The 27,647-nt window shown below is 38.9% G+C and overlaps 1 protein-coding gene across 1 annotated transcript in view; it reads left to right on the top strand.

The window, feature by feature from the left end:
• The window catches only part of ITPR2 (inositol 1,4,5-trisphosphate receptor type 2), a 920,836-nt gene extending 893,573 nt beyond the window's left edge, over nucleotides 1-27,263 (top strand). The window contains exons 48-49 of the mRNA XM_053719707.1: nucleotides 6,093-6,254; nucleotides 24,916-27,263. Of these exons, the coding sequence (XP_053575682.1) occupies nucleotides 6,093-6,254; nucleotides 24,916-25,002 (249 nt within the window). The 3' untranslated portion in view covers nucleotides 25,003-27,263. The remainder of the gene's footprint in view (nucleotides 1-6,092; nucleotides 6,255-24,915) is intronic.
• The last annotated feature ends 384 nt before the right edge of the window (nucleotides 27,264-27,647 follow it).

The following is a 27,647-nucleotide window of genomic DNA, read 5'->3' as shown; positions in this document are numbered from 1 at the left end:
AAGGTCTGCACATTATTTGTATTCTTTTTGTTGAGCCTAATGTTAAAAACTTTAAAGGGACATTGTACACTAGATTTTTCTTTGCAGAAATGTTTTGTAGATGATCTATTTATATAGCCCATCTGGGAGTGTTTTTGTAACAATGTATACTTTTGCTTATTTGTAAATAACATTGTGCTGATTTTCAGACTCCTAACCAAGCCCCAAAGTTTTAGATGTATACTGATGTATAGAGACTTCAGATTGCTTCTGTTTGTATAATGGGTCTATTCATATGCAGGGGAAGGGTCTGCTATTAGCCACTATCAGTGGGTGTTCCATACTAATCTCATCAATAGTGCTAAACTGGGAGCTTCTAAGTAAGTTTTTAAAAGGTTTTATACTGGATTTTTATATCAGTATCTGTGCATATTCTTCTTTATACCAGTATCTATTACATGCAGTTATATTCATATTGGTGTATACTGTCTTTAACCAAGTTTATGTATGAGAGGAGCGAGTAATGATTAGAGAATAGAAATGATTTTTTCATGGCAAATATATGATGCATGTTGTGTAATCCATGCCCTGTCATGTCCAGTTCTATATGCAATGTGCATTTACAGTAGGGGCAACTTGACTATTACCAAATCCATTGGGATCCAGCCTTGTCTGTTATGGATAGTATTGTGGTAGGATGGTTCGAAGGTAGAAAGTATCAAATATGATGGCAAGAAAAGAGAGATTGTGGCACAAAAGATACACAGGGGCATGAACAAATGAAGATTGTGTGGCACATAAAGGAAGAGACAGAACTCAGAGTGGATATAGTGGTGCAAAGGGGAGAAAGCAGGTAACAAAGGGTGGATATAGTGGTACAAAGGGGAGAGATCAGGTCAAAAAGGGTGGATATGGTGGCACAAATGTGAAAGAACCTGGCACAACGGGTAGATAGGGTGGTACATATAGGAGAGATCATATTTTGTCTGTAAAATGTTGTCTTTTATCGTATTGTTTCTCCATTGTACTGTTATCCTTATGCCCATGGGCAGTGCTGCGGAATCTGTTGGCGCTTTATAAATAAAGAATAATAATAATAATAATAATAAAATCATGGCACACAGAGTAGATATGGTTGTGCAAATTGGTCAGAGAATGGCATAAAGGGAAGATAGGGTATCACAAACTAGGTAGAGCAGGAAACAAAGGGTACATAGGGTGGTCTAGAAGGCAAAGAGCCTGGCACAAAGTGTAGATAGGGTAGCAGAATGTCAGAAAAGGAAGTGGTGCAAGAGGGTAGGACTAACAGGAGAGAGCAGGGTATAAAGGGGACATAAGGTGGTACAGACTGCCGAGAACATGTCACTAAGGGTTGGTTGGGTGGTACAGACTGCAGAGAACTTGTCACTTAGGGTTGATTGGGTGGTACAGACTGCCGAGAACATGTCACTAAGGGTTGGTTGGGTGGTACAGACTGCAGAGAACATGTCACTAAGGGTTTGTTGGGTGGTACAGACTGCAGAGAACTTGTCACTCAGGGTTGGTTGGGTGGTACAGACTGCAGAGAACATGTCACTAAGGGTTGGTTGGGTGGCACAGATTGCAGAGAACATGTCACTAAGGGTTGGTTGGGTGGTACAGATTGCAAAGAACTTGTCACTAAGGGTTGGTTGTAGAGAACTTGTCACTACTGGTTGGTTGGGTGGTACAGACTGCTGAGAACATGTCACTAAGGGTTGGTTGGGTGGTACAGATTGCAGAGAACATGTCACTAAGGGTTGGTTGGGTGGCACAGATTGCAGAGAACATGTCACTAAGGGTTGGTTAGGTGGTACAAATTGCAAAGAACTTGTCACTCAGGGTTGGTTGGGTGGCACAGATTGTAAAGAACATGTCACTACTGGTTGGTTGGGTGGTACAGACTGCCGAGAACATGTCACTAAGGGTTGGTTGGGTGGTACAGATTGCAAAGAACTTGTCACTAAGGTTTGGTTTTGTGGCACAGATTGCAGAGAACATGTCACTAAAGGTTGGTTGGGTGGTACAGACTGCAGAGAACATGTCACTAAGGGTTGGTTGGGTGGTACAGGCTGCAGAGAACATGTCACTAAGGGTTGGTTGGGTGGTACAGACTGCAGAGAACATGTCACTAAGGGTTGGTTACAGACGGCAGAGAACATGTCACTAAGGGTTGGTTGGGTGGTACAGATTGCAGAGAACATGTCACTAAGGGTTGGTGGGGTGGTAAAGACTGCAGAGAACATGTCACTCAGGGTTGGTTGGGTGGTACAGACTGCAGAGAACATGTCACTAAGGGTTGGTTGGGTGGTACAGACTGCAGAGAACATGTCACTAAGGATTGGTTGGGTGGCACAGATTGCAGAGAACATGTCACTAAGGGTTGGTTGGGTGGTACAGACTGCAGAGAACATGTCACTAAGGGTTGCTTGGGTGGCACAGATTGCAGAGAACATGTCACTAAGGGTTGTTTGGGTGGCACATATTGCAGAGAACATGTCACTAAGGGTTGGTTGGGTGGCACAGATTGCAAAGAACATGTCACTAAGGGTTGGTTGGGTGGCACAGACTGCAGAGAACATCTCACTAAGGGTTGGTTGGGTGGCACAGATTGCAGATAACATGTCACTAAGGATTGGTTGGGTGGCACAGATTGCAAAGAACTTGTCACTAAGGGTTGGTTGGGTGGTACAGACTGCCGAGAACTTGTCACTAAGGGTTGGTTGGGTGGTACAGACTGCAGAGAACATGTCACTAAGGGTTGGTTGGGTAGTACAGATTGCAAAGAACATGTCACTAAGGGTTGGTTGGGTGGTACAGATTACAAAGAACATGTCACTAAGGGTTGGTTTTGTGGTACAGATTGCAAAGAACTTGTCACTAATGGTTGGTTGGGTGGTACAGACTGCAGAGAACATGTCACTAAGGGTTGGTTGGGTGGCACAGATTGCAGAGAACATGTCACTAAGGGTTGGTTGGGTGGCACAGATTGCAGAGAACATCACTCGGGGTTGGTTAGGTGGTACAGACTACAGAGAACTTGTCACTGAGGGTTGGTTGGGTGGTACAGACTGCAGAGAACATGTCACTCAGGGTTGGTTGGGTGGTGCAGATTGCAGAGAACATGTCACTAAGGGTTGGTTGGGTGGTACAGACTGCAGAGAACATGTCACTAAGGGTTGGTTGGGTGGTACAGACTGCAGAGAACTTGTCACTCAGGGTTGGTTGGGTGGTACAGACTGCAGAGAACATGTCACTCAGGGTTGGTTGGGTGGTACAGATTGCAGAGAACTTGTCACTAAGGGTTGGTTGGGTGGTATAGATTGCAGAGAACATGTCACTAAGGGTTGGTTGGGTGGTACAGACTGCAGAGAACATGTCACTTAGGGTTGATTGGGTGGTACAGACTGCAGAGAACATGTCACTAAGGGTTGATTGGGTGGTACAGACTGCAGAGAACATGTCACTAAGGGTTGGTTGGGTGGTACAGATTGCAGAGAACATGTCACTAAGGGTTGTTTGGGTGGCACAGATTGCAGAGAACATGTCACTAAGGGTTGGTTGGGTGGCACAGATTGCAAAGAACATGTCACTAAGGGTTGGTTGGGTGGCACAGACTGCAGAGAACATCTCACTAAGGGTTGGTTGGGTGGCACAGATTGCAGATAACATGTCACTAAGGATTGGTTGGGTGGCACAGATTGCAAAGAACTTGTCACTAAGGGTTGGTTGGGTGGTACAGACTGCCGAGAACTTGTCACTAAGGGTTGGTTGGGTGGTACAGACTGCAGAGAACATGTCACTAAGGGTTGGTTGGGTAGTACAGATTGCAAAGAACATGTCACTAAGGGTTGGTTGGGTGGTACAGATTACAAAGAACATGTCACTAAGGGTTGGTTTTGTGGTACAGATTGCAAAGAACTTGTCACTAATGGTTGGTTGGGTGGTACAGACTGCAGAGAACATGTCACTAAGGGTTGGTTGGGTGGCACAGATTGCAGAGAACATCACTCGGGGTTGGTTAGGTGGTACAGACTGCAGAGAACTTGTCACTGAGGGTTGGTTGGGTGGTACAGACTGCAGAGAACATGTCACTCAGGGTTGGTTGGGTGGTGCAGATTGCAGAGAACATGTCACTAAGGGTTGGTTGGGTGGTACAGACTGCAGAGAACATGTCACTAAGGGTTGGTTGGGTGGTACAGACTGCAGAGAACTTGTCACTCAGGGTTGGTTGGGTGGTACAGACTGCAGAGAACATGTCACTCAGGGTTGGTTGGGTGGTACAGATTGCAGAGAACTTGTCACTAAGGGTTGGTTGGGTGGTATAGATTGCAGAGAACATGTCACTAAGGGTTGGTTGGGTGGTACAGACTGCAGAGAACATGTCACTTAGGGTTGATTGGGTGGTACAGACTGCAGAGAACATGTCACTAAGGGTTGATTGGGTGGTACAGACTGCAGAGAACATTTCACTAAGGGTTGGTTGGGTGGTACAGATTGCAGAGAACATGTCACTAAGGATTGGTTGGGTGGTACAGATTGGAGAGAACTTGTCACTTAGGGTTGATTGGGCGGTACAGATTGCAAAGAACTTGTCACTAAGAGTTGGTTGGGTGGTACAGACTGCAGAGAACTTGTCACTCAGGGTTGGTTGGGTGGTACAGACTGCAGAGAACATGTCACTAAGGGTTGGTTGGGTGGCACAGATTGCAGAGAACATGTCACTCAGGGTTGGTTGGGTGGTACAAATTGCAGAGAACTTGTCACTTAGGGTTGGTTGGGTGGTACAGACTGCAGAGAACATGTCACTAAGGGTTGGTTGGGTGGTACAGACTGCAGAGAACATGTCACTAAGGGTTGGTTGGGTGGCACAGATTGCAGAGAACATGTCACTCAGGGTTGGTTGGGTGGTACAAATTGCAGAGAACTTGTCACTTAGGGTTGGTTGGGTGGTACAGACTGCAGAGAACATGTCACTAAGGGTTGGTTGGGTGGTACAGACTGCAGAGAAGATGTCACTAAGGGTTGGTTGGGTGGTAAATACTGCAGAGAACATGTCACTAAGGGTTGGTTGGGTGGTAGAGATTGCAGAGAACTTGTCACTCAGGGTTGGTTGGGTGGTACAGACTGCAGAGAACTTGTCACTTAGGGTTGGTTGGGTGGTACCAGGGTCGGCTCTAAGGGGGGGCTTTGGGGGGCAATGCCCCCACAAATGGAAAGCTGTGCCCCCCAGGGCAAAAGAAGTGATTTAAAAAAATATTGTTTGTGCGTATATATATATATATATATATATATATATATATATATATATATGTGTGTGTATATACCATGTGTGTGTGTATATGTGTCCACTGGCTGTGTCATATGTGGGAGACATTCCTGAGATATGACAAATGTAACCCCTGCACTGCCATAAATCTGGTAAATGTAACTGCTGCGGCACTGCCAGACATCTTATAAATGTAACCCCTATACTCCTTGAGATATGACACATGTAACCGCTGCACTTCCAGAAATATAAACAAATCTAACTCCTGCACAGCCAGAGATCTGATAAATGTAACCCCTGGACTGCCACAGTAGGTCTGCTCTTATTTTGACTCTCATACATGCTTTTTAAATGCGTGCCCCCTCGTGAAAAAAAAATGCCCCCCCATTTCATTAGTTCTGGAGCCGACCCTGGGTGGTACAGACTGCAGAGAACATGTCACTAAGGGTTGGTTGGGTGGTTCAGACTGCAGAGAACATGTCACTAAGGGTTGGTTGGGTGGTACAGATGTGTGATACTAATAAGAAAATGGAAGAAATAATTGTGCAGTAAATAAGTGATTTATTGGTTTATTTATTTGCTTTTACTTTAAGCCCTAGAATCTTAAATATTTTGGCAAGTTCAGGATTTGTAAATAAACACACAAATATCCATCTCTTAGAAATAACAAAAGATAAATGATTTTATAAATGACATTTAATAGTTTTGTGCTTTGTTTTTTGGGGTTGGGAACTATCCTTATGTAGGAATATTGTGCTACACATGATATTATTGTATTTCCATTTCATATCTTATAGCCATTAATAACCTTTTTTCTATGTTACAGGAAAAGAACCTGGATTGGTTTCCTCGGATGCGCGCTATGTCCTTGGTCAGCAGCGAGGGTGATAATGAGCAGAATGAGATCCGAAACCTACAAGACAAGCTGGAGTCTACAATGAGCCTGGTGAAGCAGCTGTCTAGCCAGCTCTCAGAGCTAAAGGAGCAGGTAGGTGACCCTCTGCTTATACTACATGATGGTATTGATAATCCAGACAGAACTACACCCGGCCGATGGTTCTCCTTGCAACGCACTTAACATTGTATTAGTAACTTGTACTTGTTAGAATCACATCAACCTACGCAACTAGTGCTGAGCCCTCTGGCTTGTATAAAACTCCTAGTCTCCCTGTATCCCCAGAGGTTGCTCTTTAAAAAGTGGAAATTCCTACAACAACCTGTCCGTGTTGTGCACGGATATCAGGGCTTGTCAATTAAAACTAGATAACACAGAGCATTAATAGGACTAACAGATTCCTCAATAGCAACATGTATAATACATTATAATATAAACATCTGCAGGATTACGGTAGGCTGTCTTGTCACAACCGCACATAGGGTGAATAAAATGTAGTGGAAGGTAAAGATTTCAGTCTTAGAGTTACATGATAGCGTTAGCCTAACCTGTACTACACTGTATTAGGCTGAGCCGTGAAACATCTGGTGCTCTCAACCTAGGCCCAGGTTTATAGATAATAAATAATGCACAGACACCCGTCAGGTGAGTAGGGGGTTGAGTACTTATGTACATGTTATTGATATAAGCTTGTTTTGCCTCTTTAAAGACAAGTAGGGGGTTATCCTCTGTAAGTAAATGTAGTTCACAACCCCATACTGTGTATATTGTATTAACAAGTAGGTTCAGTATGTTGCATGCTGTTAACCAGTATCACTAGTGTAACTAAAAGGCACTTACCCAGTTCTAAGTGTAACCAGTACATTCAGTTCTTAGAACAATTATTATTTCTACATTAAAGAGCTTCTAACGAATATTACCAATATATTATTTACATTTAACCAGTATTACCAATATATATTTTTATTTAACCAGTATTACTAGTCATTTTTTGCATTTAACTAGTATTACCAGTATACGTTTTGAATTTAACTAGTATTACCAGTATACCATTTGTATTTAACTAGTACTACCAGTATACTGTTTGCATTTAACTAGTACTACCAGTATACTTTTTGCATTTAACTAGTATGACCAGTATACTGTTTGCATTTAACTAGTACTACCAGCATACTGTTTGCATTTAACTAGTATTACCAGTATACTTTTTGAATTTAACTAGTATTACAAGTATACCATTTGCATTTATCTAGTACTACCAGTATACTTTCTCCAACATAGGTGTGTCCGGTCCACGGCGTCATCCTTACTTGTGGGATATTCTCTTCCCCAACAGGAAATGGCAAAGAGCCCAGCAAAGCTGGTCACATGATCCCTCCTAGGCTCCGCCTTCCCCAGTCATTCTCTTTGCCGTTGCACAGGCAACATCTCCACGGAGATGGCTCAGAGTTTTTTGGTGTTTAAATGTAGTTTTTATTCTTCTATCAAGAGTTTGTTATTTTAAAATAGTGCTGGTATGTACTATTTACTCTGAAACAGAAAAGAGATGAAGATTTCTGTTTGTAAGAGGAAAATGATTTTAGCAACCGTTACTAAAATCGATGGCTGTTTCCACACAGGACTGTTGAGAGGAATTAACTTCAGTTGGGGGAAACAGTGAGCAGACTTTGGCTGCTTGAGATATGACACATTTCTAACAAGACTTGGTAATGCTGGAAGCTGTCATTTTCCCTATGGGATCCGGTAAGCCATTTTCTTAATTTTCAATATAAGAATACAAGGGCTTCACAAGGGCTTTAAAGACTGGTAGACATTTTTCTGGGCCAAAACGATTACTATATAAGCATGTTTAATGGTTTATAACTTAGGAGAGTTATTTTAATCTTGGCAAATTGTTTAAAAAAACGGACAGGCACTGTATTGGACACCTTTTTCACTGGGGGCCTTTTCTAGTCATAGGCAGAGCCTCATTTTCGCGCCAGTAATGCGCAGTTGTTTTTGAGAAGCAAGGCATGCAGATGCATGTGTGAGGAGCTCAGATCCACTGAAAAAGCTTATTGAAGGCGTCATTTGGTATCGTATTCCCCTCTGGGCTTGGTTGGGTCTCAGCAAAGCAGATACCAGGGACTGTATAGGGGTTAAATGTAAAAACGGCTCCGGTTCCGTTATTTTTAGAGTTAAAGCTTTCAAATTTGGTGTGCAATACTTTTAAGGCTTTATGACACTGTGGTGAAATTTTGGTGAATTTTGAACATTTCCTTCATACTTTTGCGTATGTTCAGTAAAAAAGTGTGTTCAGTTTAAAATTTAAAGAGACAGTAACGGTTTTATTTGAAAACGTTTTTTGTGCTTTGTTACCAAGTTTATGCCTATTAACATGTCTGAACTATCAGATAGACGATGTTCTGTATGTTCGGAAGCCAATGTTCCTATCCATTTAAATATATGTGATAAATGTGACAAACAAAGTAGGGACAATGATACCACTGATAATAATGTTGCCCAAAACGATTCCTTAAGTGAGGGGAGTAAGCATGGTACTGCATCATCCCCTTCTATGTCTACACCAGTCTTGCCCACTCAGGAGGCCCCTAGTACATCTAGTGCCCCAATCCTCCTTACTATGCAACAATTAACATTTTAGCCAAAATGCCCACTTATCAGCGAAAGCGCGACAGCTCTGTTTTAGATACTGAAGAGCATGAGGACGCTGATGATAATGGTTCTGACATGCCCTTACACCAGTCTGAAGGGGCTAGGGAGGTTTTGTCTGAGGGAGAAATTTCAGATTCAGGAAAAATTTCTCAACAAGCTGAACCTGATGTTATTACATTTAAATTTAAATTGGAACATCTCCGCGCTCTGCTTAAGGAGGTGTTATCTACTCTGGATGATTGTGACAATTTGGTCATTCCAGAGAAATTATGTAAAATGGACAGGTTCCTAGAGGTCCCGGTGCCCCCCGAAGCTTTTCCTATACCCAAGCGGGTGGCGGACATTGTAAATAAAGAATGGGAAAGGCCCGGCATACCTTTTGTCCCTCCCCCTATATTTAAGAAATTATTTCCTATGGTCGACCCCAGGAAGGACTTATGGCAGACAGTCCCCAAGGTCGAGGGGGCGGTTTCTACTCTAAACAAACGCACCACTATCCCTATAGAAGATAGTTGTGCTTTTAAAGATCCTATGGACAAAAAATTAGAGGGTTTGCTTAAAAAGATGTTTGTTCAGCAAGGTTACCTTCTACAACCAATTTCATGCATTGTTCCTGTCACTACAGCAGCGTGTTTCTGGTTCGAGGAACTAGAAAAGTCGCTCAATCAAGCATCCTCTTATGAGGAGGTTATGGGCAGAGTTCAAGCACTTAAGTTGGCTAACTCTTTTACCTTAGACGCCACTTTGCAATTAGCTAGATTAGCGGCGAAAAATTCATGGTTTGCTATTGTGGCGCGCAGAGCGCTTTGGCTAAAGTCTTGGTCAGCGGATGCGTCCTCCAAGAACAAATTGCTTAACATACCTTTCAAGGGGAAAACGCTGTTTGGCCCTGACTTGAAAGAGATTATTTCAGATATCACTGGGGGTAAGGGCCACGCCCTTCCTCAGGATAGGTCTTTTAAGGCTAAAAATAAACCAAATTTTCGTCCCTTTCGCAGAAACGGACCAGCCCCAAGTTCTACATCCTCTAAGCAAGAGGGTAATACTCCTCAAACCAAGCCAGCCTGGAGGCCAATGCAAGGCTGGAACAAAGGTAAGCAGGCCAAGAAACCTGCCACTGCTACCAAGACAGCATGAGATGTTGGCCCCCGATCCGGGACCGGATCTGGTGGGGGGCAGACTTTCTCTCTTCGCTCAGGCTTGGGCAAGAGATGTTCTGGATCCTTGGGCGCTAGAAATAGTCTCCCAAGGTTATCTTCTGGAATTCAAGGAGCTACCCCCAAGGGGAAGGTTCCACAGGTCTCAATGGTCTTCAGACCACATAAAAAGACAGGCATTCTTACATTGTGTAGAAGACCTGTTAAAAATGGGAGTGATTCATCCTGTTCCATTAGGAGAACAAGGGATGGGATTCTACTCCAATCTGTTCATAGTTCCCAAAAAAGAGGGAACATTCAGACCAATCTTAGATCTCAAGATCCTAAACAAATTTCTCAAGGTTCCATCGTTCAAAATGGAAACCATTCGGACAATTCTTCCTACCATCCAGGAAGGTCAATTCATGACCACGGTGGATTTAAAGGATGCGTATCTACATATTCCTATCCACAAGGAACATCATCGGTTCCTAAGGTTCGCCTTTCTGGACAAGCATTACCAGTTTGTGGCACTTCCATTCGGATTAGCCACTGCTCCAAGAATTTTCACAAAGGTACTAGGGTCCCTTCTAGCGGTGCTAAGACCAAGGGGCATTGCAGTAGTACCTTACTTGGACGACATACTGATTCAAGCGTCGTCCCTACCACAAGCAAAGGCTCATACGGACATTGTCCTGGCCTTTCTCAGATCTCACGGGTGGAAAGTGAACGTAGAAAAAAGTTCTCTATCTCCGTCAACAAGAGTTCCCTTCTTGGGAACAATAATAGACTCCTTAGAAATGAGGATTTTTCTGACAGAGGCCAGAAAATCAAAACTTCTAAGCTCTTGTCAAGTACTTCATTCTGTTCTTCTTCCTTCCATAGCGCAGTGCATGGAAGTAATAGGTTTGATGGTCGCGGCAATGGACATAGTTCCTTTTGCGCGAATTCATCTAAGACCATTACAACTGTGCATGCTCAGTCAGTGGAATGGGGATTATACAGACTTGTCTCCGACGATACAAGTAGATCAGAGGACCAGAGATTCACTCCGTTGGTGGCTGTCCCTGGACAACCTGTCACAAGGGATGAGCTTCCGCGGTCTGGGAACCCCTGAAAGCTCAGGGTCTTTGGTCTCGGGAAGAATCTCTTCTCCCGATAAATATTCTGGAACTGAGAGCGATATTCAATGCTCTCAAGGCTTGGCCTCAGCTAGCAAAGGCCAAATTCATACGGTTTCAATCAGACAACATGACGACTGTTGCGTATATCAACCATCAGGGGGGAACAAGGAGTTCCCTGGCGATGGAAGAAGTGACCAGAATAATTCAATGGGCGGAGACTCACTCCTGCCACTTGTCTGCAATCCACATCCCAGGAGTGGAAAATTGGGAAGCGGATTTTCTGAGTCGTCAGACATTTCATCCGGGGGAGTGGGAACTCCATCCGGAAATCTTTGCCCAAATAATTCAATTGTGGGGCATTCCAGACATGGATCTGATGGCGTCTCGTCAGAACTTCAAGGTTCCTTGCTACGGGTCCAGATCCAGGGATCCCAAGGCGACTCTAGTGGACGCACTAGTAGCACCTTGGAGCTTCAACCTAGCTTATGTGTTCCCACCGTTTCCTCTCATTCCCAGGCTGGTAGCCAGGATCAAACAGGAGAGGGTATCGGTGATCCTGATAGCTCCTGCGTAGCCACGCAGGACTTGGTATGCAGATCTGGTGAATATGTCATCGGCTCCACCGTGGAAGCTACCTTTGAGACAGGACCTTCTTGTTCAAGGTCCGTTCGAACATCCGAATCTGGCCTCACTCCAATTGACTGCTTGGAGATTGAACGCTTGATTTTATCAAAGCGAGGGTTCTCAGATTCTGTCATTGATACTCTTGTTCAGGCTAGAAAGCCTGTAACTAGAAAAATCTACCATAAAATATGGAAAAAATATATCTGTTGGTGTGAATCTAAAGGATTCCCATGGAACAAGATAAAAATTCCTAAGATTCTATCCTTTCTTCAAGAAGGTTTGGAGAAAGGATTATCTGCAAGTTCTTTGAAGGGACAGATTTCTGCTTTATCTGTTTTACTTCACAAAAAGCTGGCGGCTGTGCCAGATGTTCAAGCTTTTGTTCAGGCTCTGGTTAGAATCAAGCCTGTTTACAAACCTTTGACTCCTCCTTGGAGTCTCAATTTAGTTCTTTCAGTTCTTCAGGGGGTTCCGTTTGAACCCCTACATTCCGTTGATATCAAGTTATTATCTTGGAAAGTTTTGTTTTTGGTTGCAATTTCTTCTTCTAGAAGAGTTTCAGAGTTATCTGCTCTGCAGTGTTCTCCTCCTTATCTGGTGTTCCATGCAGATAAGGTGGTTTTGCGTACTAAACCTGGTTTTCTTCCGAAAGTTGTTTCTAACAAAAATATTAACCAGGAGATAGTCGTGCCTTCTTTGTGTCCGAATCCAGTTTCAAAGAAGGAACGTTTATTACACAATTTGGATGTAGTTCGTGCTCTAAAATTCTATTTAGAGGCTACAAAGGATTTCAGACAAACATCTTCCTTGTTTGTTGTTTATTCTGGTAAAAGGAGAGGTCAAAAGGCAACTTCTACCTCTCTCTCTTTTTGGCTTAAAAGCATCATCAGATTGGCTTATGAGACTGCCGGACGGCAGCCTCCTGAAAAAATCACAGCTCATTCCACTAGGGCCGTGGCTTCCACATGGGCCTTCAAGAACGAGGCTTCTGTTGATCAGATATGTAAGGCAGCGACTTGGTCTTCACTGCACACTTTTACCAAATTTTACAAATTTGATACTTTTGCTTCTTCTGAGGCTATTTTTGGGAGAAAGGTTTTGCAAGCCGTGGTGCCTTCCATCTAGGTGACCTGATTTGCTCCCTCCCATCATCCGTGTCCTAAAGCTTTGGTATTGGTTCCCACAAGTAAGGATGACGCCGTGGACCGGACACACCTATGTTGGAGAAAACAGAATTTATGTTTACCTGATAAATTACTTTCTCCAACGGTGTGTCCGGTCCACGGCCCGCCCTGGTTTTTTAATCAGGTCTGATGATTTATTTTCTCTAACTACAGTCACCACGGTATCATATGATTTCTCCTATGCAAATATTCCTCCTTTACGTCGGTCGAATGACTGGGGAAGGCGGAGCCTAGGAGGGATCATGTGACCAGCTTTGCTGGGCTCTTTGCCATTTCCTGTTGGGGAAGAGAATATCCCACAAGTAAGGATGACGCCGTGGACCGGACACACCGTTGGAGAAAGTAATTTATCAGGTAAACATAAATTCTGTTTTTTGCATTTAACCAGTATTACCAGTATACTTTTTGCATTTTACTAGTTAATTGCAAATGGTATACTAATAATACTAGTTAAATGCAAAATTTATACTACTAGTATTACTAGTATACCATTTGAATTTAACTAGTACTACCAGTATACCATTTGCATTTACCTAGTACTACCAGTATCCTTTTTTCATTTAACTAGTATTACCAGTATACTTTTTTCATTTTACTAGTACTACCAGTATACTTTTTGCATTTAACTAGTATTACCAGTATACTTTTTGCATTTTACTAGTACTACCAGTATACTATTTGCATTTAACTAATACTACCAGTATAATTTTTACATGTAACTAGTATTACAGGTACTAGTATAACAAAAAGGCATTTAACCAGTAGATACCAGTAATACAAATTCACATAAAGTGTAAGGTGAGTGATTGTGAACAAATGTTTAGTTGTGTTATTTATTTTACCCCCTTTTTCTGTAATTTTTTTGGATAAATTTACAAGGAGATTTACGGAATACATTTTTAAACTAAGAAAATGATCTTGATATACAAATTGCTAATATTACTGTCCATGGCATATACTCCTTTATCACTGTGTTAATAGCTTTTGTATTTATTTTATAAATATAAAAAAATATAAAAACTACTAAAATAAATTTAAATGTATAGATAGAAATGATCCATATGTATAAGTCTCGACCTGAAGCACTTTAAAACAGAAATGTAGACAAAAACACATGCTGCAGACACATTAATTGCAATTACACACGTATAACTTGGTAAATTAAGTCAGGAAATTAATTGTAATAAAGAAATAAACAGTCTTATGTAAGGCAAATAAACTAGAGGTTAGAATGGGCATCTAATCTAATGAAAACATTATTTGTAGACTGAATTGTGACAAAATAATTTCTCATTAAAATGTATTTAGATGAGTCTTAGCAAAAATAGATTAGGTTTTATTAGCACTTAATCCATCAAATGCTTAATTTTAGTTATTTGCTTTCCTCTATCTTAAAGGGACATTAAACACTTTGAGATGGTAATATAAAAGATCAATTATATACATATATATATATATATATATATATATATATATATATATATATATATATATATATATATATATATATATATATATATACAGGAAAAACGAATCCTCCCTCCTATTCCAGCCACCTGGGTGCAAATATAGCCAAATATATATACTTCCAATAAATAGTGCACACTCAGGATTTTGTGAAAAAAAGGTCAACTTTATTAGATGACGTTTCAGGGAACTCAAGTCCCTTTCTTTAAATCAATTTTTGATTTGAAGAAAGGGACTTGAGTTCCCTGAAACGTCATCTAATAAAGTTGACCTTTTTTTCACAAAATCCTGAGAGTGCACTATTTATTGGATATATATATATATATATATATATATATATATATATATATATATATATATATATATATATAAATTCTGCAAAATACTTTCATTATTTATTTTGTTCCCTTTTCCTGTAATTCTATTCTGAAGTTGTGAGCTTTTCAGTTCCTGTTAGAAATGGAAGTGCAGAACACTGTTATATTCTACACAGCCATTGGCTGCACACTCTAGTGACCTATATATAACTGTCCCTAATTGGCCACAGCAGAGAAGGTAACCTAAGTTACAAGATAGCAGCTCCCGTTGTTTTGTAGACACTAAAACGTTACATTTATTTCTTTCATGTAATTAACAAGAGTCCATGAGCTAGTGACGTATGGGATATACATTCCTACCAGGAGGGGCAAAGTTTCCCAAACCTTAAAATGCCTATAAATACACCCCTCACCACACCCACAAATCAGTTTTACAAACTTTGCCTCCAAGGGAGGTGGTGAAGTAAGTTTGTGCTAGATTCTACGTTGATATGCGCTCCGCAGCAAGTTGGAGCCCGGTTTTCCTCTCAGCGTGCAGTGAATGTCAGAGGGATGTGAAGAGAGTATTGCCTATTGAATGCAGTGATCTCCTTCTACGGGGTCTATTTCATAGGTTCTCTGTTATCGGTCGTAGAGATTCATCTCTTACCTCCCTTTTCAGATCGACGATATACTCTTATATTTACCATTACCTCTACTGATTCTCGTTTCAGTACTGGTTTGGCTTTCTACAAACATGTAGATGAGTGTCCTGGGGTAAGTAAGTCTTATTTTCTGTGACACTCTAAGCTATGGTTGGGCACTTTGTTTATAAAGTTCTAAATATATGTATTCAAACATTTATTTGCCTTGACTCAGAATGTTCAACTTTCCTTATTTTCAGACAGTCAGTTTCATATTTGGGATTATGCATTGAATTATCATATTTTTCTTACCTCAAAAATTTGACTTTTTTCCCTGTGGGCTGTTAGGCTCGCGGGGGCTGAAAATGCTTCATTTTATTGCGTCATTCTTGGCGCTGACTTTTTTGGCGCAAAAATTCTTTTCCGTTTCCGGCGTCATACGTGTCGCCGGAAGTTGCGTCATTTTTTGACGTTATTTTGCGCCAAAAATGTCGGCGTTCCGGATGTGGCGTCATTTTTGGCGCCAAAAGCATTTAGGCGCCAAATAATGTGGGCGTCTTATTTGGCGCTAAAAAATATGGGCGTCGCTTTTGTCTCCACATTATTTCAGTCTCATTTTTCATTTGCTTCTGGTTGCTAGAAGCTTGATATTTTGCATTCTTTCCCATTCCTGAAACTGTCTTATAAGGAATTTGATCTATTTTGCTTTATATGTTGTTTTTTCTCTTACATATTGCAAGATGTCTCACGTTGCATCTGAGCCAGAAGATACTACAGGAAAATCACTGCCTGCTGGATCTACCAAAGCTAAGTGTATCTGCTGTAAACTTTTGGTAGCTATTCCTCCAGCTGTTGTTTGTAATAATTGTCATGACAAACTTGTTAAAGCAGATAATATTTCCTTTAGTAATGTACCATTGCCTGTTGCAGTTCCCTCAACATCTAAGGTGCAGAATGTTCCTGATAACATAAGAGATTTTGTTTCTGAATCCATAAAGAAGGCTTTGTCTGTTATTTCTCCTTCTAGTAAACGTAAAAAGTCTTTTAAATCTTCTCTCTCTACAGATGAATTTTTAAATGAACACCATCATTCTGATTCTTTGGACTCTTCTGGTTCAGAGGATTCTATCTCAGAGATTGATGCTGATAAATCTTCATATTTATTTAAGATGGAATTTATTCGCTCTTTACTTAAAGAAGTACTAATTGCTTTAGAAATAGAGGATTCTAGTCCTCTTGATACTAATTCTATACGTTTGGATAAGGTTTTTAAAGCTCCTGCGGTTATTCCAGAAGTTTTTCCTGTTCCTAATGCTATTTCTGCAGTAATTTCCAAAGAATGGGATAAATTGGGTAATTCATTTACTCCTTCTAAACGTTTTAAGCAATTATATCCTGTTCCGCCTGACAGGTTAGAATTTTGGGACAAAATCCCTAAAGTTGATGGGGCTATTTCTACCCTTGCTAAACGTACTACCATTCCTACGTCAGATGGTACCTCGTTTAAGGATCCTTTAGGTAGAAAAATTGAATCTTTTCTAAGAAAAGCTTATCTGTGTTCAGGTAATCTTCTTAGACCTGCTATATCATTGGCTGATGTTGCTGCAGCTTCAACTTTTTGGTTGGAAACTCTAGCGCAACAAGTAACAAATCGTGATTCTCATGATATTATTATTCTTCTCCAGCATGCTAATAATTTTATCTGTGATGCCATTTTTGATATTATTAGAGTTGATGTTAGGTTTATGTCTCTGGCTATCTTAGCCAGAAGAGCTTTATGGCTTAAGACTTGGAATGCTGATATGGCTTCTAAATCAACTCTACTTTCCATTTCTTTCCAGGGAAACAAATTATTTGGTTCTCAGTTGGATTCTATTATTTCAACTGTTACTGGTGGGAAAGGAACTTTTTTACCACAGGATAAAAGATCTAAAGGTAAAAACAGGGCTAACAATCGTTTTCGTTCCTTTCGTTTCAACAAAGAACAAAAGCCTGATCCTTCGTCCTCAGGAGCAGTTTCAGTTTGGAAACCATCTCCAGTCTGGAATAAATCCAAGCCTGCTAGAAAGGCAAAGCCTGCTTCTAAGTTCACATGAAGGTACGGCCCTCATTCCAGTTCAGCTGGTAGGGGGCAGGTTACGTTTTTTCAAAGAAATTTGGATCAATTCTGTTCACAATCTTTGGATTCAGAACATTGTTTCAGAAGGGTACAGAATTGGTTTCAAGATGAGACCTCCTGCAAAGAGATTTTTTCTTTCCCGTGTCCCAGTAAATCCAGTGAAAGCTCAAGCATTTCTGAATTGTGTTTCAGATCTAGAGTTGGCTGGAGTAATTATGCCAGTTCCAGTTCCGGAACAGGGGATGGGGTTTTATTCAAATCTCTTCATTGTACCAAAGAAGGAGAATTCCTTCAGACCAGTTCTGGATCTAAAATTATTGAATCGTTATGTAAGGATACCAACGTTCAAGATGGTAACTGTAAGGACTATATTGCCTTTTGTTCAGCAAGGGAATTATATGTCCACAATAGATTTACAGGATGCATATCTGCATATTCCGATTCATCCAGATCATTTTCAGTTCCTGAGATTCTCTTTTCTAGACAAGCATTACCAATTTGTGGCTCTACCGTTTGGCCTTGCTACAGCTCCAAGAATTTTCACAAAGATTCTCGGTGCCCTTCTGTCTGTAATCAGAGAACAGGGTATTGTGGTATTTCCTTATTTGGACGATATCTTGGTACTTGCTCAGTCTTTACATTTAGCAGAGTCTCATACGAATCGACTTGTGTTGTTTCTTCAAGATCATGGTTGGAGGATCAATTTACCAAAAAGTTCTTTGATTCCTCAAACAAGGGTAACCTTTCTGGGTTTCCAGATAGATTCAGTGTCCATGACTCTGTCTTTAACAGACAAGAGACGTCTAAAATTGATTACAGCTTGTCGAAACCTTCAGTCTCAATCATTCCCTTCGGTAGCCTTATGCATGGAAATTCTAGGTCTTATGACTGCTGCATCGGACGCGATCCCCTTTGCTCGTTTTCACATGCGACCTCTTCAGCTCTGTATGCTGAACCAATGGTGCAGGGATTACACGAAGATATATCAATTAATATCTTTAAAACCGATTGTTCGACACTCTCTAACGTGGTGGACAGATCACCATCGTTTAATTCAGGGGGCTTCTTTTGTTCTTCCGACCTGGACTGTAATTTCAACAGATGCAAGTCTCACAGGTTGGGGAGCTGTGTGGGGATCTCTGACGGCACAGGGAGTTTGGGAATCTCAGGAGGTGAGATTACCGATCAATATTTTGGAACTCCGTGCAATTTTCAGAGCTCTTCAGTTTTGGCCTCTTCTGAAGAGAGAATCGTTCATTTGTTTTCAGACAGACAATGTCACAACTGTGGCATACATCAATCATCAAGGAGGGACTCACAGTCCTCTGGCTATGAAAGAAGTATCTCGAATTTTGGTTTGGGCGGAATCCAGCTCCTGTCTAATCTCTGCGGTTCATATCCCAGGTGTAGACAATTGGGAAGCGGATTATCTCAGTCGCCAAACGTTGCATCCGGGCGAATGGTCTCTTCACCCAGAGGTATTTCTTCAGATTGTTCAAATGTGGGGGCTTCCAGAGATAGATCTGATGGCCTCTCATCTAAACAAGAAACTTCCCAGGTATCTGTCCAGATCCCGGGATCCTCAGGCGGAGGCAGTGGATGCATTATCACTTCCTTGGAAGTATCATCCTGCCTATATCTTTCCGCCTCTAGTTCTTCTTCCAAGAGTAATCTCCAAGATTCTAAGGGAATGCTCGTTTGTTCTGCTAATAGCTCCGGCATGGCCTCACAGGTTTTGGTATGCGGATCTTGTCCGGATGGCATCTTGCCAACCATGGACTCTTCCGTTAAGACCAGACCTTCTGTCACAAGGTCCTTTTTTCCATCCGGATCTAAAATCCTTAAATTTAAAGGTATGGAGATTGAACGCTTGATTCTTAGTCAAAGAGGTTTCTCTGACTCTGTGATTGATACTATGTTACAGGCTCGTAAATCTGTATCTAGAGAGATATATTATAGAGTCTGGAAGACTTATATTTCTTGGTGTCTTACTCATCATTTTTCTTGGTATTCTTTTAGAATTCCGAGAATATTACAATTTCTTCAGGATGGTTTAGATAAGGGTTTGTCCGCAAGTTCCTTGAAAGGACAAATCTCTGCTCTTTCTGTTCTTTTTCACAGAAAAATTGCTATTCTTCCTGATATTCATTGTTTTGTACAAGCTTTGGTTCGTATAAAACCTGTCATTAAGTCAATTTCTCCTCCATGGAGTTTGAATTTGGTTCTGGGAGCTCTTCAAGCTCCTCCGTTTGAACCTATGCATTCATTGGACATTAAATTGCTTTCTTGGAAAGTTTTGTTCCTTTTGGCCATCTCTTCTGCCAGAAGAGTTTCTGAATTATCTGCTCTTTCTTGTGAGTCTCCTTTTCTGATTTTTCATCAGGATAAGGCGGTGTTGCGAACTTCTTTTGAATTTTTACCTAAGGTTGTGAATTCCAACAACATTAGTAGAGAAATCGTGGTTCCTTCATTATGTCCTAATCCTAAGAATTCTAAGGAAAAATCGTTACATTCTTTGGATGTTGTTAGAGCTTTGAAATATTATGTTGAAGCTACTAAATCTTTCCGAAAGACTTCTAGTCTATTTGTCATCTTTTCTGGTTCTAGAAAAGGCCAGAAAGCTTCTGCCATTTCTTTGGCATCCTGGTTGAAATCTTTAATTCATCTTGCCTATGTTAAATCGGGTAAGACTCCGCCTCAGAGGATTACAGCTCATTCTACTAGGTCAGTTTCTACTTCCTGGGCGTTTAGGCATGAAGCTTCAGTTGATCAGATTTGCAAAGCAGCGACTTGGTCCTCTTTGCATACTTTTACTAAATTCTACCATTTTGATGTATTCTCTTCTTCTGAAGCAGTTTTTGGTAGAAAGGTACTTCAGGCAGTGGTTTCGGTTTGAATCTTCTGCTTATGTTTTTCTTTAAACTTTATTTTGGGTGTGGATTATTTTCAGCAGGAATTGGCTGTCTTTATTTTATCCCTCCCTCTCTAGTGACTCTTGTGTGGAAAGATCCACATCTTGGGTATTCATTATCCCATACGTCACTAGCTCATGGACTCTTGTTAATTACATGAAAGAAAACATAATTTATGTAAGAACTTACCTGATAAATTCATTTCTTTCATATTAACAAGAGTCCATGAGGCCCACCCTTTTTTGTGGTGGTTATGATTTTTTTGTATAAAGCACAATTATTCCAATTCCTTATTTTATATGCTTCGCACTTTTTTTCTTATCACCCCACTTCTTGGCTATTCGTTAAACTGATTTGTGGGTGTGGTGAGGGGTGTATTTATAGGCATTTTAAGGTTTGGGAAACTTTGCCCCTCCTGGTAGGAATGTATATCCCATACGTCACTAGCTCATGGACTCTTGTTAATATGAAAGAAATGAATTTATCAGGTAAGTTCTTACATAAATTATGTTTTTATCACTAATTAAACAACTAATGAAACTTTATAAAATACATCTACATGTTATTCTAAGACTAATCTTGTCGTTGAATGTTTCATTCTATGTAGCATCTATTTAGGGCCAGATTAAAAGTGGAGCAGTATTTTACTATAATACTGTTACATTACCTATTACTATTATACTATTACATTACCTACTACTATTATACTGTACTATCTCATTACCTACTACTATTATACTATTACATTACCTACTACTATTATACTATCTCATTACCTATTACTATTACTATTATACTATTGCATTACCTATTACTATTATACTACTACATTACCTATTACTATTATACTATTACATTACCTATTACTATAATACTATTACATTACCTATTACTATTATACTATTACATTACCTATTATTATTATACTACTACATTACCTATTGCTATAATACTATTACATTACCTATTAATATTATACTATTACATTACCTATTATTATTATACTATTACATTACCTATTATTATTATACTACTACATTACCTATTGCTATAATACTATTGCATTACCTATTAATATTATACTATTACATTACCTATTAATATTATACTATTACATTACCTATTATTATTATACTATTACAGTACCTATTACTATTATACTGTTACATTTCCTTTTATTATTATACTATTACATTACCTATTACTATTATACTATTACAGTACCTATTACTATTATACTATTACATTACTTATTACTATTATACTATTGCATTACCTATTAATATTATACTATTACATTACCTATTATTATTATACTATTACAGTACCTATTACTATTATTCTATTACATTACTTATTACTATTATACTATTACATTACCTATTGGTATTATACTATTACATTACTTATTACTATTATACTATTACATTACTTATTACTATTATACTATTACATTACCTATTATTATTATACTATTACATTACTTATTACTATTATACTATTACATTACCTATTACTATTATACTATTACATTACCTATTGGTATTATACTATTACATTACTTATTACTATTATACTATTACATTACCTATTGGTATTATACTATTGCATTAACTATTGCTATAATACTATGTCTGTCTAACGATTTCATTTTAGAGCAGGCGCCTACGTGCACTGTTTCATACTCACGAGTGGTATCCTGTGCAGAAGCATTGCTTTTTGTGTATTATATTCTTGTGATAAAGTATCATTTTACTATTTCTGGTCACATGACTAACTTTCAGTCTCTGATAGTTTTTTGTTGTTGTTTTAATCACAAACAATACATGTACCTGTAAACATACTTGTCATTCAAAGGTGGATTAAGCCTTGTCTAAATGTTAATATATATTATATTATTATTTCATAAAAGAACCCAGGAAGACAAATATGAGATGGCCGAAAAAATGTGTCACTGTATTTATTAGGCACAAAAAAAGAGGAACGTGGTTTCTTAAAAGAAAAAAAAAATAGATTTTTGCTTCTCAGCTATGAGTGCTTGTAGGACTTGTTTCTGACGTTTTTGTCTCTTCAAAGTACCTTGAAATGCTGACTCTGTGCCATAATACTCATTATGTATTAACTCAGCATGGCAGAGACAGCAGCTTCTACATGTCTTGTATTAAAGTCTTCCAAATGTGCAGCCAGCCACTGAAAAAGCAATACTTTCAGCCTGAGACTGCGAGAGGTCTCCTTTATATAACCTTTTATATACCTAATTACAAAAGAGATTTATTAATGCGTGCACATATCATCATCATATAAAAATATATAGAGCCTTTGCAACTCCTACCATAAAGGGACATAAAAAGCTTTAAGTAGTCATAGTAGAAGCAACTCTAGTCTTCTCTCCAGCAGAGCTGACCTAACGTTTTGTCTGCACCGGTTATTTACTAGCAATACATCAGTTGCTCTTTCAAGATGGTGGGCGAATCTGAAGAAAGGCAACAAAGTCTACCTCGTTGAATTCAAACTCTTCTAATGAAGAAGCTATTTTTTCTAATCTCCAGTTGCTAAATTCTAGTTATATAAATATACTTAACCTTGTGGTATATCTTTACTAAGGTAATACTAAACGAAGGCACTTGTTTGGCCTTTTCTAGGTCTCAAAATGTGGTTTATAATAGCCTGACTTTAAACTTTTAAACATTATACAAATAAATGATATGGGTTTTCAAAACCTAAAAAATGAATCCTTAGTATGGTTAATGGGGTTCTTCAAAAACTTGCCCTTGAGTATCTATATCCTCATAGTCATATTGGGGTGTTCATCAGCAGTTTCTTAGACTCATCACAAGGAACAGCCCTTTTTAAGTGTATCTGTATGCACATTAAGCATCTTACTGCACCATTAACATTCATAACTTTCTTGGTGGCCCTCACTGCAAAGCTCTTGCCGTACAGCATATACGTTTATCAATATTTTTGAAGAAATTCTAGTTGTGGCTCCCTTAGAGAAAGGTGCTTGCTAGCAGTAACATTTTCATGACCTTTTCTAACAAGTATGGCTTGATATATATCTTTGAAATAGACACCTATTTGTATCTTCTTGAGCTCAGAATTTGCAAACATCTGTACAAACTAGTGTTGCTACTAGACAGGAAGGTCAGTCTGATCCAGTTTGGTAGATATTTCAGGTCATTTTACCCACCCATTAGATTGTATCTGGATGAGATGTTTTAGGAAAGTTGTCTGTTACTATTCTGATAAGACAGTGAGCAAATAAAATTATATATTTCTGGAATCACATTAAATTATCTTAATTTTAGACTACTGTTTAGCAAGTGAGTCTTCATTGCTGGCAAATGTGCTGGAAATCATAGGTATTTGTTTGGCCTTTTGCACATTCAAGATAACTTGCAGAATAAGGCAGTGCGTTATATGGACCATTTGGTTAAATGTACATACATCTCTTCATCAGCTACAAAAGAGACACTTGAAGTCTTTCTATAATGTTGGAAACCAAACCGATTTACCAGAAATGTGGTAGAGATGCTTCTACAAGGCCACATCATGTGGGTATTAACCTGTTTGGCATGTTAATCCTGCATGCTTTTAGGCACATGAATCTGTGGATTCAATATCTGTGGATTCAATGTGTGTTTCAAGTAGTAGCGCATACTCATCCTAAATGCAAATACATGGTGCCTATGTGGGTTCTGTTTCTTGGACCTAAAGGAAGCCTCTGAAGTCACAAACTAAATATTTTGTTCCTTTTGATCACTACTTCAGCAAGACAAGTAACCCAGTTACAAGTCTGTCTTGCCATTTTTGTTTTCTTCACTCTGATCTTAAATACCTGATTAAGAAGTCTCTTATATACCATACCTTATTTTGTCCTGATAAAGACCTCTGGTTAATTTTCTGAGCTTGCGGTAGCAATAACCAGCCACTGGTTATATATTGTGCGCCTGCAAAGTGGCAAATTTACCCGTTTGTGGGTGCGCAATAATTTAGTGCTTCACTTGTAATCTAAGCCCAAAATGTCAATTTGTTTCAAGTGGACTAGTATCTGTCTGAGAATAAAGCATGGAAATAGAAAACAGGCTTTGTTACAGAACTGAAGTTTGAGCAGGATATTAACAAAACTTTGTTTAAACTATAAAAAATCAAGATTTTATATTGTTAGAAATTACTCTTAAAGTAATTGCCTAATATTTTTCACTATGTGCCACTCTCCACATACAGCCCTTTATTTTGCTTAACCATAGTGTGTATTTTAACAGGAATGATTATGTTTATTTAATAACAAGGCAGAACTATAAAAATAATAGTTTACTTTATGTTTAATGAAAACTAACTGTTCATATGACTATTTTAGTTTATTGAATTTGAAATGAAGGATTTTGTTAAACTCGTATATCATTGTATAGCATTCAGGGATTTATAGAAGAAAAAGAGCAAAGGGTCAAATCCAACAGTAGTTGTGTCTAAGAGAACAATTACCGGGGAAGACTTATTTTTCAAGCATTGTCTAATGATGAATGTTGCACTTTGTTAAGACTTCACAAGGACTGAATTATATAATATTGTTGTTGTGTTTTTGTACTTCAGATGACAGAACAACGAAAGAACAAGCAGCGCCTGGGATTTCTTGGATCGAACACAAATCATGTGAATCATCACATGTCCCCTCACTGACACATGGAAGAGCCGTGACTTCTGCTCAAGTGGGATTTTGTTTTTATGTTCGGAGTAAACAGACCACATCAAGCAGACACAGGGCTTCTTCTTGGGCAGACATGAAAATATCATGTGAGATGCCCTTGATACGACCATTGTGGGTGACACAAGGACTCTTAGCCCTAGCTGGGCTTTAGCTGCTTTTATTTTACAGATACATTACTTTGTGCAAAACTTACATCTCAGTTGCTGAACGTTTACCAACACTCTCTCACCCATCCAAATTACATTTTACATTTGGAACTATTTTGCACTAAAAACAAGTTTAAACTAGTGTATATTAATGTTATCAAATACAACTTAAGGTGGAAGCAGGTGTATGTAATACTTGCAGTGTAATGTTGTAGATCTCTGTGCTGGGTTTGGTCCTTTTACCGGAAATAGGTGAACATCTCATATAGTGTTACAAACGGTCTATTGATCAGTTATTTTTATAGTGCAATTGTATGTGATTTATTTTCGTATCGTTACTGCTGTTTTAGCAATTAAGCTAAGATGTGTAGACAAGAACTATTGTCTCAGCACCAGAAGCCTGTAACTAAATTTTGATATAACATTTTGTAATGGTTCTCAAAGTGCCTTAAAAATGTAAAACAAAAAGAAAAGAAAAAAACTAGTGATTAAGAGTAGCTTGTGACATAATTTTGAAACATTCTTTTTGAGGTAATAGTTTAGTTCACTATATTTAGACCGGTTGATTTCTGTGCTTTATAGATAATAGGAAATTCATGTTGAAATCTGGATTTTATTTCTAGTAAGTAGCAATATACATTTGTAGACGTTTCAAGATTCTGAAGAAGATTCACAAGACTCATTGTGCCATTATCTGCTCGAAGTAATCAACAGCAGATGCTCATTAGATAGAGAAATGAGAAATGCTGTTATAGGGATACAGTAATATACCGAAGTAGAGTTTTTTTCTTTTAGCTCAAAAGGACTAAATGAAATCAGACTAAATACAATGGATTTCATTTTCTTTTAAACCAGATATGCTGAATCGCTACCTTTTTCTAAACTTCATCATTTTGTGCACCTCCAAGTTGATCTTGTGAGGTATAAATGGGACCAAATTTAATGTTATTGTTGCACATTACAGAATAATTCTTGTTGCATTTTATTTTAGGTTATGCTATTTTTTTAGAGCCGCTATTCAATTTCAGAATAAACATTTGATTCATCAAAAAAGGATATAAATAAGGTGTGAAGAGACTGGACTTAATCCATATTTGCTTTGTGCCTCAACAACAAAAATGTATTTGCTCCTCTGTGACCAAATCAAGTTATTTGCTACTTTGTGACCGGATCAAAAAGAATATGTGCCTCTATCATCTCATTTAATAAAAAATAAAAAAATCTTTTTTTTGCTTTTGGGGATTAAAATTGGATTTTATAGATATATGAAATTAAAATTAATAGTGTAACTTAACTGGAGACCATAAAAAGTGGATATTGGCGCAAGACTAGTGTGACCATCATTATTTGCGGGATCCAAACTAGAGACTGTTACATATTACAGTAGTCTGTACTAATCAGTTGATATTTTAATGAAGCACAAGACATTCATAGTTGTCAAAATGAAACCAGATTAACTCAAAATAACTGGAAGCAATTTGTGCAGCTTCAGAAGCATAATTTTATCATGTGACAATGTTTTATTTGTCAGTTTTGGAAGAGAAAAACATTCAAATGATTAAATAGAAATATATATATATTTTAAAATGTGCTGTTTTTAATTGCTTATACCTTTAAAAAGGGAACTGGGGTGTGAGGGAAATGAATGTTTGCTAACTGGAATATACCTACCTACAATTGTAATAGGATGGGTAACACTTCTTTTTGTCGCTAACCAGAGATTTTGGGTGACTTGCTGATAAGTCAGCAAGAGATTTTATAATGATCTTGCAATATCTATGGATATTTTTAACAGTTTTGGTGTAAGATACATATGTATAAAAACTCTCTGTGAAATATCCAAAAACATTCATTTGATCTTCAGTACCAACAAAATAATCACTGTCTTTGCACTAATTCAGGACCACATTAAAAAATAATGTACTGTATTTGTTTATTCAAGAGGGACCAGCTTTGTGTAAAATAGGGACCACATATTGTAATATTGTTTGAAAATGAATTTTAATACTGTTGTGTGATCGAGGATGTGAGGCCATGGAAGGCTTTATATAAGAAACATTTTAATAAATGTTGACTCTGTTGTTTAATTGATTAATCTTCTGTCTCTTTATTGCTTGATATATTACTCAAGAAAGTATAAGGAACTTTACTGACAAAACTATGTTTAAGAACATCTTAATTATTCATTATTTAAATGAACTCTTTAAGTGGACATGACGACACGTGATCCTCATCCGCACAATGGGGCCTATCTATCCAACTCCGGATAGAGCTTGAGGCCCCGTGTTTCTGGTGAGCCTGCAGGCTCGCCAGAAACTGCAGTTATGAAGCAGCGGTCTAAAGACCGCTGCTCCATAACCTGTCCGCCTGCTCTGAGCAGGCGGACAGACATCGCCGCAATTCAACCCGATCAAGTACGATCAGGTTGATTGACACCTCCCTGCTGGCGGCCGATTGCCCGCGATTCTGCA

The sequence above is a fragment of the Bombina bombina genome, chromosome 6 (genome assembly GCF_027579735.1).
Source record: "Bombina bombina isolate aBomBom1 chromosome 6, aBomBom1.pri, whole genome shotgun sequence".
NCBI classification, from domain to species: Eukaryota; Metazoa; Chordata; class Amphibia; order Anura; family Bombinatoridae; genus Bombina; species Bombina bombina.
Note: the sequence above shows the minus strand (reverse complement) of the source record. Positions and strands in the feature narration are given on the sequence as shown.